Source organism: Pteropus alecto, unplaced genomic scaffold (genome assembly GCF_000325575.1).
Source record: "Pteropus alecto unplaced genomic scaffold, ASM32557v1 scaffold87, whole genome shotgun sequence".
Classification (NCBI taxonomy): Eukaryota; Metazoa; Chordata; class Mammalia; order Chiroptera; family Pteropodidae; genus Pteropus; species Pteropus alecto.
In genome coordinates, this window is record NW_006443225.1 from 10,809,360 (window position 1) to 10,822,446 (window position 13,087).

The 13,087-nt window shown below is 33.0% G+C and overlaps 1 protein-coding gene and 1 pseudogene across 2 annotated transcripts in view; one reads left to right on the top strand and one right to left on the bottom strand.

Annotated features, from left to right (window-relative positions):
• The window catches only part of PPP1R42 (protein phosphatase 1 regulatory subunit 42), a 39,180-nt gene that overhangs the window by 23,680 nt on the left and 2,413 nt on the right, over positions 1-13,087 (bottom strand). For both annotated transcript variants that reach the window (XM_015598700.2, XM_025041122.1), the window contains exons 2-5: positions 10,027-10,244; positions 7,795-7,961; positions 6,828-6,966; positions 5,039-5,155 (exon numbers count right to left, since the gene is read on the bottom strand). In XM_015598700.2, the coding sequence (XP_015454186.1) occupies positions 5,039-5,155; positions 6,828-6,966; positions 7,795-7,961; positions 10,027-10,155 (552 nt within the window). In that variant the 5' untranslated portion in view covers positions 10,156-10,244. The remainder of the gene's footprint in view (positions 1-5,038; positions 5,156-6,827; positions 6,967-7,794; positions 7,962-10,026; positions 10,245-13,087) is intronic.
• LOC112472611 lies at positions 48-166 on the top strand (annotated as a pseudogene).

The window sequence follows — 13,087 nt, forward strand, 5'->3', positions numbered from 1 at the left end:
CACACTGTTTTCCAAAGAGGTCATACCATTTTAAATTTCCTCAGTAAGTCTACAGCCATGCCACCTTGAACATACTCAATCTCGTCTGATCTCGGAAGCTAAGCAGGGTTGGCCCTGGTTAGTACTTGGATGGGAGACCACCTAGGAAGACCAGGTACTATAGGCGGTAAAAAAAAAATTTCCTCAGCAATGAGTGAGAGTTCCAGTTACTCCCCAGTCTCGTCAAAAATTGATATTGTCAGTTTCTTTAATTTTAGCCATCCTAGTGGGTATGTAGTGGTGTCACATTTCTGTATTATTTGCATTTCCCTGATGAATAATGATACCGAGCACATTTTCTTGTGTCTTTTGACCATTATCATATGTTCTTCTGTAAAGTTTCTGTTGAAATCTTTAGCCCATTTTTTAATGTGTTGTTCATCTTCTTATATAGAGTTGTTAGTGTTCTTTATGTGTTCTGGATAAAAACTGTCAGATACATGATAGCTAATATTTTCTCTTAGTCTGTGATTTACCATTTCATTAATGATGTCTTTCAAAGAGTGAAAGTTTTAAATTTCGAACTCTATCCAATCTATTTTTTCCTAAAAGTTTTATATTTTAGCAGTTAAATTTTGATATGATCCATTTTGAGTAAAATTTTTTTGGCCCTGGTTAGTACTTGGATGGGAGACCACCTAGGAAGACCAGGTACTATAGGCGGTAAAAAAAAAATTTCCTCAGCAATGAGTGAGAGTTCCAGTTACTCCCCAGTCTCGTCAAAAATTGATATTGTCAGTTTCTTTAATTTTAGCCATCCTAGTGGGTATGTAGTGGTGTCACATTTCTGTATTATTTGCATTTCCCTGATGAATAATGATACCGAGCACATTTTCTTGTGTCTTTTGACCATTATCATATGTTCTTCTGTAAAGTTTCTGTTGAAATCTTTAGCCCATTTTTTAATGTGTTGTTCATCTTCTTATATAGAGTTGTTAGTGTTCTTTATGTGTTCTGGATAAAAACTGTCAGATACATGATAGCTAATATTTTCTCTTAGTCTGTGATTTACCATTTCATTAATGATGTCTTTCAAAGAGTGAAAGTTTTAAATTTCGAACTCTGTCCAATCTATTTTTTCCTAAAAGTTTTATATTTTAGCAGTTAAATTTTGATATGATCCATTTTGAGTAAAATTTTTTATATGGTATGAAAGGTGAAGGCTCACTTTTTCTATTTCGATATCCAGTTATTCCACCAGCATCTGTTGAAAGATTATTTTCTCCTCATTGAATCATCTTGGCACTTCTATAAAATAACCAATTGAACTTACGTACAGATTTATTGATGAACTCTTTAATCTGTTTCCTTGATCTGTGTGTCCATCCTATGCCAATACCACACTGTCTTAATTATTGTAACATTAAAATATGAAATCAGGTAAAGTTCTCAAACATTATTCTTTTTAGTGATATCGTTTTGGTATTTAGGTCTTTTGCAGAATCATATAAATTTTAGAATTAGCTTGTCAATTTCTTTTAAAAAATCTGCTGGGATTTTGATTGAAATTGTGTTGAATGTGTAGATTAATTTGGAAAGAATTAGCGCTTTCAGAATATAGTCTTCCAATCCATGAAAATGATATCTCTCTCCATTTATTTAGGTCTTCTTTAATTTCTCCCAACAGTGTTTTGTAGTTTTAATTGTACAGCTCTTGCACATATTTTAAAATTTATCCCTAGGTATTTCATGTGTCTTGATGTGAATTATAAATGGTATTTTTTTTAAATGTTCTTTACAACATTCCTTTATTATCCTTTTAAATGTAATGATACCTTTTCTCATTTCTGATATTATTAATTTATGTCTTCTCTCTTTGTTTTCTTGATCATCCTACCTAGAATTTTTACTTTTGTTTGAAATTTCAAAGAATCGGCTTTTGGCTCCATTGATTTTTCTGTATTGGTTGTCTATATTTCTATTTCATTAATTTCTGCTGTTATCTTTATTATTTCCTTCTGTTTGAATTTAATTTGCATTTATTTTTCTTGCTTCTTAAGGTGGAAGCTTAGATCATTTTCCTTATCTAATATAAGCAGTGAAAGCTATAAATTTCTAAATACTCTGTTACTGCATTATACCAATTTTCAAATGTTTCATTTTCATTTTTACTCAGTCTAATTATTTTCTAATTTCCCTTGTAATATTTCATTTGACCCACAGGTTCCTAAAAAGTATGTTTTTTAATTTCCAAATATTTCAAAATTTTTAAAGACATCTTTCCTTCATTCTTTTCTAATTTATTTCCTTTGTGGCAGACAACATACTGAGGCTTGCTTTGTGGCCCAGAATATGGACTATTTTGGTGATCATTCCAAATGTTGTTAGGTGGAATGTTATTTAAGAATCAATTAGATCAATTTGGTTGCCTGTGTTGTACCAGTTTTTTATAACCTTACTGATCTACCATCGACTTATTTTATTAACTACTTAGAGGAGAATGTTGAAATATTTGTTATAATTATGGGTTTGTCTATTTCTCCTTTTACTTCTGTCACTTTGCTTCATGCATTTTGTAGGTGTTATTTGGTGCAGAAATATTGAGGATTGTTATGTTTTCTTGATGAACTGGTACTTTTTATCATTATGAAATTTTCCTGATCTATCTCTGGTAATATTTCCTGTCCTGAAGTCTATTTTGTCGTATGTTAATATAGCCACTCAAGTTTTTTATTTTGTTATTTGTGTTTGTATTGTATATATTTTCCCATCATTTTACTTTTAACTTTTATATACCTTTATATGTAGTGTGAAGAACCTTTGTATCTGTTGTTCCCTATGCCTGGCATGTTCTTTCCCTTGGTCTCTGCACAGATTTCTTTCTCATCCTTTAGATCTTAGCATTAATGTCATTTGCTCAGTGGCCTTTCTTGATAACCTGATTTTTTCCATTCTGTCCTTCTACTTAATTCTTTCATAGCACCTTTCACAACCTTTCTGCTTATTTATTTTACTGACCATTCCCTCCCCTGTAATGTAAGCTACTTGAGGGCAGAGACCTTGTCTGCCTTATTTATCATGGTATCCCCAGTGCCTAGAATATGTTTCTCTAAGGGTCTAGAACAGTGCCTGGCACACATAATAGGTATATTTAAATAGATTAACTTGATGGAGAGGTTCAGGAAAAGCTACACAAGGGAAGTGGCACAGAATTAGAATTAAGTCTTAAAAAATAAGGATTTGGTTATTTAGATATTGGGGTGGCACAGAATTAAGTCTTAAATAATAAGGATTTGGTTATTTAAATATTGGCCATTAGAGTGAGTAATCAACAGTAATAAAGATATTTATTTGGTTATACATTTATCCTGGTTATACATTATTAACATGGCCTATGAATAATCATTGTAGGCAAAATAGCTTGGTCTTAATGTCATTGAGAAAAACTTCCTTTGGGATCATTTGGATACTAGTATTTTTATCCAGTAGAATAAGACTTTAAAAGTAATAACAATAATGGAAATGAATCTTAGTAATTCTGATAATTAACAACTAACCAGATCTTTGAAGATATAATCATATATTTACTGAATATTTATTTGCCAAGCTTCGTGTTTATAACCTGGGCTTACAAAAACATTTAGGGAAAATACTCAGCTTGAATTTAAGATTGATGCCAATTTGGGACACTGGAATTGTCTACCATTCTCTCCCCAGGAAAGGTAAGCTTCTGTGCTTGGCCACTCTGTTCTGATTTCCCATGGGACAAATGTGGGACACTGTGCACAGCCCAGGTCTTCTCTACTTAATTAAAGACTCCAGGCTTTAATCCTATACTATACATATAATATATCTGATAGAAGACTACCCATCTATCACAAAATTATAATATTGAGGCAAATACTGCAAAATCATAGGAAAGTTAAATCTGATGAACACAAATGCCCAATGGAAAAAAGTATATAGAACACTCTAAAATTAAAAATATTTTTGAATGAAGAATTAACACCATGAACTCCTTACATCCTTCATGATGTAAGTTGAAACAATTCACTGAATCATGCTTTCTTATTGGTCTTTTTATTTTAAACATCCACCCTGATCGTTCAATAGCATTTTAGATATTTTGAGAAATTCATTTATAGTGGAATACATATAATACTTATTTTCATATTCATCTACTGTTTACAGTAGTTATGGGATGAGCCAGGTAATAGGTCTGAATTTGCAAACAAGACCAGGGGTAACTTTTTTAGGGTCAGTAGATAGCTGTTTGGAAGTAGTTTTGAAAATAAGACCTCTGTTTATGGGAGAAAGAAGCCAATTCTTTGGGTCCCACTTAAATAAATTCTACCACAGTGCCAAACCAGAAACTGTGAAGTCATGGCGATGGCTCAGCTCATGGATGACTGTTTCTAGGAAGCTTTCTTTAGCCCCAGGCTGAGTTAGTGCTACCGTCATACTTACAAAAACAGAATTACATTGTTGTCTTGTTACTTGTTGACTACAGTTTTTTGAGCACTGGGACTGTATCTTTCTTTCCTCTGTTCTACACCAAGTAGTACAATGCTTGACAAATATGTAGGTGCCTAATACATATTTGAATGAATGAATATGGCATGATATGATAGAACATGACATGAACACAGCCAGCGCAAATTAGAGCAAGTTCAAGATCAAGGTGCTTCCCTAAGAAGGAGCAGCCCAGGAGAGAGTTCAAGTCTAGTCACAGTTACTAGAAACTCATTCGTTGGGAGATCAGAGTTAATAGGCAAAAAATCTAGTCTCTAAAGGGAAACATTTGATGGAAAAATAAAACAGGAAAAAGCATATACTTCCTTCTCACAGAAACTTTTTCTGTTGCTGAGGGATGGAGGCACTGGGGTACGGAGGAGAAAACTAGCCAAGGAGGCAGAAATATGCAAATAATACATTAAGAAGTAGAGATTCATAAGCTAGTTTTACCAAATCCAGAACAGTTTTTAAAGTAACACATTTTACGGCTATTTCAATTACAATTTCATGTAAATATTTTTCAATTACTTTTTCTTTACACTACCTTCACATGCAGAAGTTGGTTGTCAACTGCGATAAGCTGATTAAGATTTTCCAGTATTTCTAGGTCTCTTATGTCATCAATATTATTATTGCTGATGTTCAATATAGAGAGAGATTTCTGTAAGGAAATAATTAGTATTAGAAAATAGTCTGATTAAAACCTTAGATAGGAACCAGAAATCCTAATCTGTGAAATATTTAAATTTATCGGTTCAGGCTGTTTTACTCTTTAAGCAAGAAAACAAAAAGCGATGGATATTCTGTCTCTATGTCATATTTTTTTCAGATGGAACTTTTAAAACTATAGTAATTGTGAGATAACTTACTATTTTTCATAAGTTTGATCAGGGTATAAGAGAAATTTATAGCAAAAAGAAGCCAAGAATCAAGAAGTAAAAAAGAAGATGCCCCAATAAACAAATGATAACATAATTTAGAAAATATGCTAATTTCAGCTTAAGCAAATTTCCTTTTGTGTTTAATTTTGCTAAGATTTGTACTTACATAGGAAGAAATTATTTTTATCTTAGTTTTTCTAAATAAGAAACATTAACCATGAAAGAATATCTGGTGTTTGTTTTTATCTTTATCTCTTTATATAATTTTTTCTTGACAATCCATACATTCAGAAACCACTTAGAGTAATAATTAATTAACAAGAATTTCAACATTAAGTATTAATAAGGACAAAATTTATATAATAGAGCAACACTAAATCAAAGCCATCTTAAAATCTAAGGCCCAGGAATCTCTGCCAAGATGGTGCCTACCCATGTAGGCATCCACACACAGCTGACATACATAGAAGACACTTCCAAACACTTTTTAAGACTTAAAGCTTGAAAAATTATGCCTTATATTTAGAATTTCAGAATCTGCTTGAATATAAGCAAAAATTGAGTAAGCAAAAATATTTTCAGTGGCTTTTTGTAGTAAACTAGCCATCCCCACAGTGGCGTCAGTCTGCTTGGATCAGGTGAAGTAGATTCTATGGGGAGAATAAAAGGGGTAGGATAGAAATCAGGTCACTTCTTTCTTTTCCAACTTAAAGCACTGTTCTTTAATTGTCATGCATTTGATTCAAACCTTATAGCCCTCCATTTCTAAGCCCTCCATAAATAAAACCAATGACATTTCCATTTCCTTCCCTTGCCCAGAATTGAAGGTAGTGTATCCTAACAAACCCTGAGGATTAGCAAAGCCTCCATGGCTCCCTCTGGCTTCTCAAGTCATTGTGACAGCTCCATGTGATGTGTCACTGGTTGTCAGGTAACTCCTGAAGCATCAAATCCAGTGCTTCCAGATCTACCTGCTTCTGGTGAGGCAAAGCTGTATGCATTGCAACCGACAGTCAAATCAGAATCCAGCAGGAAAGTGACTTATCATTGTAATGATTCTGTAGGTTGTTTAAAATCTGCCAAATAATTGTGCACGTCTCTTTCCTTAGGCTTTTTCCTAAAATTTAAAAATTCTAGTCATGATAATCACCAAAGTCCAAATTATGAATGAGTTAACATCTGTGTTAGAACTTCAAAGTTTCCATAACCTTTTAACATCCTCCTTTTGATCTTTCCATTGCCCTAAGTCAGGTATTATCCCCACTTTATAGCTACTGAGTCTCTGAGCAATTATGTGGGAAAAACTAGTTTTAGCCCTCAGATAAACTCTCAATTTGCTAGATAAACATGCAGAGTATGTACAATGTCCAAATACACTTTCACCACCTTCCTGTTCCATTTTAACTGTCAAGCACTATATGCTATGTCAAAATACTCAAAATGTGGCCTTACTGCCAGAGAATGAAGAGTTCTTGGATCAAACAGAAGCTTTTCTCCAAGGGGAAGCCTCTGACTCTCAACATGAAGCTCTCTTAGTCCTTCTAATCCCTCTAAACCTTCTATGACGGCAATGTAGTTGCCTCCCAAATACCTGTAAAACATAAGATGTAATTTTAAATAGACATTCTGAGAACATTGTGGTCTGTAAACATGATAATTACAAAATTGTTAAGCTGTGTGAAAATTATACATGCAGAGTGTTTTCTTTATATTGAATGAATGAAAGGTTTATCTGTATGATTCTTACACATAGTTTAGTCTAAGAATTAAGTTCAGGTTTTTTTTTTTTTTTTTTGAGAGAATTGGAATAATCTTTATTAAACTATCAGTGCTCTTCATATGTTAGAGTACAGAAGAATCACCTGGGTTGCAGGTTTGAAAATGAAGATTTGTGGGCTTAACTCCTAGAGGTTCCGATTTGGCTCTCTGAGTTGGTCCCCAGCAATCTGCATTTTTAATAAGCACTTCCCACCTCACTCGGTCTGGGGAAATTGGATCTACCAGTCTTCATAGTTTAATTTAAATCATTATAGGCAGTAAATGCCTTTTTACAATAAAATCTACATCAACATTATCAGTTCTATGACCCTGCTCTTTTGAGATGTGTGATTCTGAAAGGCACAGAACTCATTTGGGTTCCATGGAACTTTTTTCACCAGTTAAGCCTACTACATAAGGATGTTTTTGGATATTCCTATAAGCCTTTAAGACAACCTGCCCTGCTGCAAAAGGAAAGTATACCCGGCCTACTAAAATATAGAATGTTGGATATTACATTTGAAGCAATTTCTTTTGTACTTATAATACTAAAAGAATAAAGATTGAGGCCTGTTCCATAAAACTGCAGATAATAGAAATACCTCCATGCAAAAATATTACTGTAATGATGGCAATTACATTACTTAAAAAAAGCACTTACAGTTTTTCCAGTTTCTTTAATGACCTGAGGTTCTCTATACATGAAATATAATTGTTTTGTAGGTACAGGTGGGTCAGATTTGTGGCAAAATTCAAGTTAGTGATTTGACTGATACGGTTATCATACAAATATAAGACGCTAAGATTTTTGCAAAGAGAGAGGTTATCCTGAAAGGAAAACAAAAACAAGTCATATTTAAATTAATTCTCCTGAAAACTTAGTTTATTTTTAAAAAAGTTTTCACTTAATCATTCTGTAAATGTCCTTAAGGTTGATATAAAAGAACAGTATTTCTTTGTTCTTAGCATAGTCCAAACAAGACTAGAATGATTACAAAATTAGTTCTAGGTTTCAGTATTCTGTAACTGTATCAATAAAATTGCATTTATTAAGAAAGATTTTCCCAATGCATGAAATCTTTTCCGAGGAAAAGATTTTTCTTGGAAGCAGGCTCCTCTGGAAGTTGAAGCATTTGATAAATTATTCCTCCAACAGTATAAATCAGGGCTTAATCTCTCTGTAGGATTGGAAGTAAACTGTTGAGATTCATAATACTGAAAATTGGAAGTCATCTAGATATTCAAGAACAATGTATTAATAAACATTGTATTAAAAAACATTAATAAATATGTTAGCAAATAGAATACCATATAACCATTAAATATCCTTTAGTTTCTTTAGTAATATCTTGTAGATCTCATAATAAAATGAGCACAGTATTTTCAGTGACCCACTGTTGTGAATATATGCCTAGAAAAAAGACTGGAAGGACATTACCTACATGTTAATAGTGATTTTTTCTGCATGCTAGAATTACAAGTCAATCTCTTTCTTTTATCTGTATTTTATACAAATGAACACCAATTCCCTTTAAGATAAAATAATTTAATAATTCTAAAAGGCTGTCATTTCTTGTGTGGTGGTAGAGTCAGCCTAGACTAAGTAGGCAAGAGATAGAGTGAAGTTTTGCTCAAAAGTATTTCAGCTTTCATTAAGTAAGATCTTTTAAAATACAACCACATCTTGGGAACTTCAAGTTTACAAATTATTCTTATGTTAGTGTGAATTACTTTCCATCAGTTTGCTTTCCTCCAACAAAGGCCATCTACACTGAAGGAGCATTGATTTTTGAGGAGCCAAAGAATCTTAAATGGAGGCTCAGGAGAAAGCAGCTGGTACATGGTGTGATGAAGTAGAGAGCTTTAGGCCACAAAAGAGAAATATGAGTTTTTGGCAATTGGATTCATGAGAGGAAGGCTCACCAAGAAACTGGAAAGAGATACAGAATGGGAGCTGGGTAGGGTCTCTGCAAAAAAAACCCCAACCATCTTTATTGACAGTTTTGACTGGGGCTTTAGTGTTCATTCATTCATTCATTCATTCAACAAATATTTATTAAGCACTAAATATGAGTCAGGTACAGTATTGGATGGAGGGATTTAGGGTGATGTGAACAAAATAGAGATGACCCCTGCCCTCATGTAGCTTATACGTTTCTGAGAATTTTCTCTCATCTATAGTCTTGAGCATTTTACTGTAGAAATTGATACCAATACAGATGGCCTCAGGTAGCTTATATGTTTCTGAGAATTTTTCTCTCATCTATAGTCTTGAGCATTTTACTATAGAAATTGATACCAATACAAATGGCTTAAATGGATTATTGTTGCCTTTAAAGTTTCCAAAATTAACATCAAGAATTGGCTTAACACAGAGAAAATGTCGTTTCAGATTATATCCAAGTAAACAATATTGTCTAATATAACTGACAGATTATAACCCACATTTATCTAACCAGTTAAATTATGTGCAAAAAAAGATTTCACTGTTAAAGTTATGAAATATAGTATTTACATATTTAATTCCTAATATTTTGATATGTTAAAAAATTCATATTCCAAGGTTCTGTCATTATATATAAGTAATTATCTTTGAAATTATTTTCCAACATATACCTTTAAATCTTGTTTGCTACACTAAAGAGTATTTTAGAGGAACATCTATAAACACATTTATTTAACAGTCGCAATGGTATATTTTATAGAGACTTGATATTAATAAGTTTAACATCACAAGCAGGAAATTAAAATCAAATATAATATAAAGCTAGCTAATGAAAATAGAGTTAATAAGTATAATAAAAATATAGTTAAAAAGGTATGCCCTGACACCCAATTTCTAAATTTACATAGTTGATTATATAAAAATAAGAAATAATTTCAGAGTTCTTACAATTGCATCTATATTTCTATCTGAAAAATTTATATGAGTTATTTTCTTTAGGTACTGTGAAGTGGTTTCTTCTTTTCGGGGTTTAAGATTGCTGTTTTTGGCAATGAGATCCAAGGTCAGTCGAACCATGATTTCTCTATAAATCAAACTCTCAGCAATAGCTCTGTCCTGATGCCTTGCCAAGAAGCAGGTTTAGGTATTGTTTCATGCCCAATTTTCTAAAAATTTAAGAAAAGAAAGGAGTATTATGTGCACAGCAATTCAGGAAAAATTATTTTGACTTTTTTCTTATATAAAACTATTTGATAAACTAGTTCATAGACATTTTTAGAGGCATTTAAGTATTTTCCAAGTTTTATAGCCCTAAGTCTTTGTATAAAAAGTTTTTAAACACCAAAATTAATTAAATACACAATGCTAATTCACTTTTACTTTAAAATTTTTTCTTTCTCTAGTATTGAATTGATATTGTGGGTATCTTTTTTAAAATTTAATTTAAAAATTAAATTTATTGGGGTAACATTGGTTAATAACATTACATAAATTTCAGGTGTCCAACTTTATAATACAATATCTGTATACTCTATTGTGTGCTCACAGCTGAAGTCTGGTCTCCTTCCAAAATCATATATTTGTCCCCCTTTACCCATTTTGTTCTCTCCCCACCCCTCTAGTAACTGCCATTCTGTTGTCCATATCTATAAGTTTTTGTTTGTTCACTTGTCGCTTTTTGTTTTATATCCCACATATGAATAAAATCAGTTCCTGTGCTTTTCCTCTGACTTATTTCACTAGGTATAATATCTCAAGATCCATCCATGTTGTCGCAGATGGCAATAGTTCATCTTTTTATGGCTGAGTAGTATTCCACTGTATATATGTACCATATCTTCTTTATCTAATCGGCTGTCAAAAACACAGAATTTCTGTGTCTTGGCTATTGTAAATAATGCTTCAGGTGTCCCAATGCATGGATCCTAAAGGCATATTCGTGTATTGAGCAGGAGAGCTTTTGTTATCATTGTCTGACTTATAAATTTAAGGTAAGAAACAAAGGCGTCTTCTTACTATTATGATGTTGATGTCACTAGCTGTGGGTACCTTTTAAAGTGTTGTTTTTTTTCTCTCTTGGAGTTGAGAAGGACCTCAAGGAATATCATCTAGTATTCTCTCTTGAAGAAATAAGGCCCAGAGATTTGTCTCAAACTGCTCAAGCTAATGGCAGTTGAGAATGAGACCAGGTCTCCTGGGTCCTTTTTCCATAGTACCCAAGGTGACCATATTTACTAACCCCCTAAATCAGAACAAATGGTGTGAAAACATTGAGGGTATATATAGGACAGTGGTGCAAAATACTTGAAAATGGGGCTGGCCTTGAAATTTTATTAAGGTACTACAAGTATAATCCATAAAGAGGTAACATAATGCAGTATTTCTTAATCTAGACAACCTGAAATCAAATTTTGGCTCCCAGTACTGCTCACTGGTTAGGCAATCTTGGGCATGTTACCTCAGTTTCTTATAAAATTAGGATAATAATGGTTACCTACTTTCAAGGGATATTGTGAAGATTACATGAGATAATCATGCATAGAGTGTTCTGCACAGTGCCTGGTACATAGAGCAATAAATGTTTGCTATCTGTCATCATTCGTATTCTACTGTTTTGTTCACAGATAGGGTGAACACTGTTCACCTCACTGTTTCACGTGGAATATATTAGGGCCGTTAAGTAAGGGGAACATGCTATTAATAAAATATCGCTCTTTGTAAGATCCATATTGGTCCATAAGTTTGAGATAACCCTTTTTTTTTTGTAGTCATTCAGGAAGGATAGCTATTTAAGTGCTACAATTCCCAGTTTCTCCAATTGTGCTTTATATTCTCTTATTAAAAATGTAAGCAAAAATACAGTTTAAAATTGAGCATTATTATTCCAATGTATCTGGAATTTTACCAACCGAATACCTCAATTTGTGTGGTATTCTGGACATGAAAGGTTATTGTTTACAGATCAAATTTCAAACACAACAATAATATTCTGAACAAAGTTTCTAATTCAGTAAAGCTAACTTTTCTTAATCTTGCCTTAAAAATATTTCACAAAATATATCAAAAGTGCAAAGAATAATAGCACACCCGTGAACCCACAGGCCAGGTTAAAATATAAAACATTACAAATACATTTAGAACCCCTCTATACCTTTCTTCTCTTCATTCTATTAAATTTATAGTTTATCTTAAATTTAGACATCCCTATTCATGTCTTTACACTTTTACTACAGATGTATGTATACTTAAACATCTATTGCTTTTTACATTTTTATGTAAATGGCATTATTTTGATTCCAGTTTTCTTATTTGCTTAATGTTTTATTTGTAAGATTCATCGGAGTTGATGTGTGCAGCTCTAGAATATTTGTATTGCTGTATAATATTCCATTGTAAGATGTTTATTCTGATGGTAGATCTTTGGGTGTTTTAAATTTTTTTTGCTTTTGCAATGTTGCATTTTATGGTTCTTGTACATATGTATGTCATCTTAGCACATTTGCAAAAGTCTCTTTAGGGTTTAAAATTAGGGATGGCTACTTCTGGGTTGCACATTTTAAAAATATAATTTCTTTGGCCCATATTTTAAATTTTAGAACGTTTTCTGGAAATTTCAAATATCTTTTTTACACTAGTAACTGTGGTGAAATACACATCTTAAAGAGGTGATATACCATCCCCCCCCCCCGCTGTGGGTTTCTCTGTTGCAGCTGAGGCAGGAGACTGCTGTATAAGTGGCCATGCAGCAGTGACCCTGTACTATGAAGGATATGATGCCCTGTAGAGGTGACTTTGACCAATGGGAGACTGGAGCCACAAATGATTATTCTCCCTTCTCCTGTCACCTCTACCATGGACTTTTAGGAGACATAGCCAATTCGAAAATTCTTTCTGAAAACATGTTGCTGTCTTCTGGGTTACATACTCTTACATTTTCTCAGTCTCATTCTTTTTTCCCCTCTTTCCTGCTCCCTGAGATAACAACTCCTCCCCCCCTCCCACCCATTCC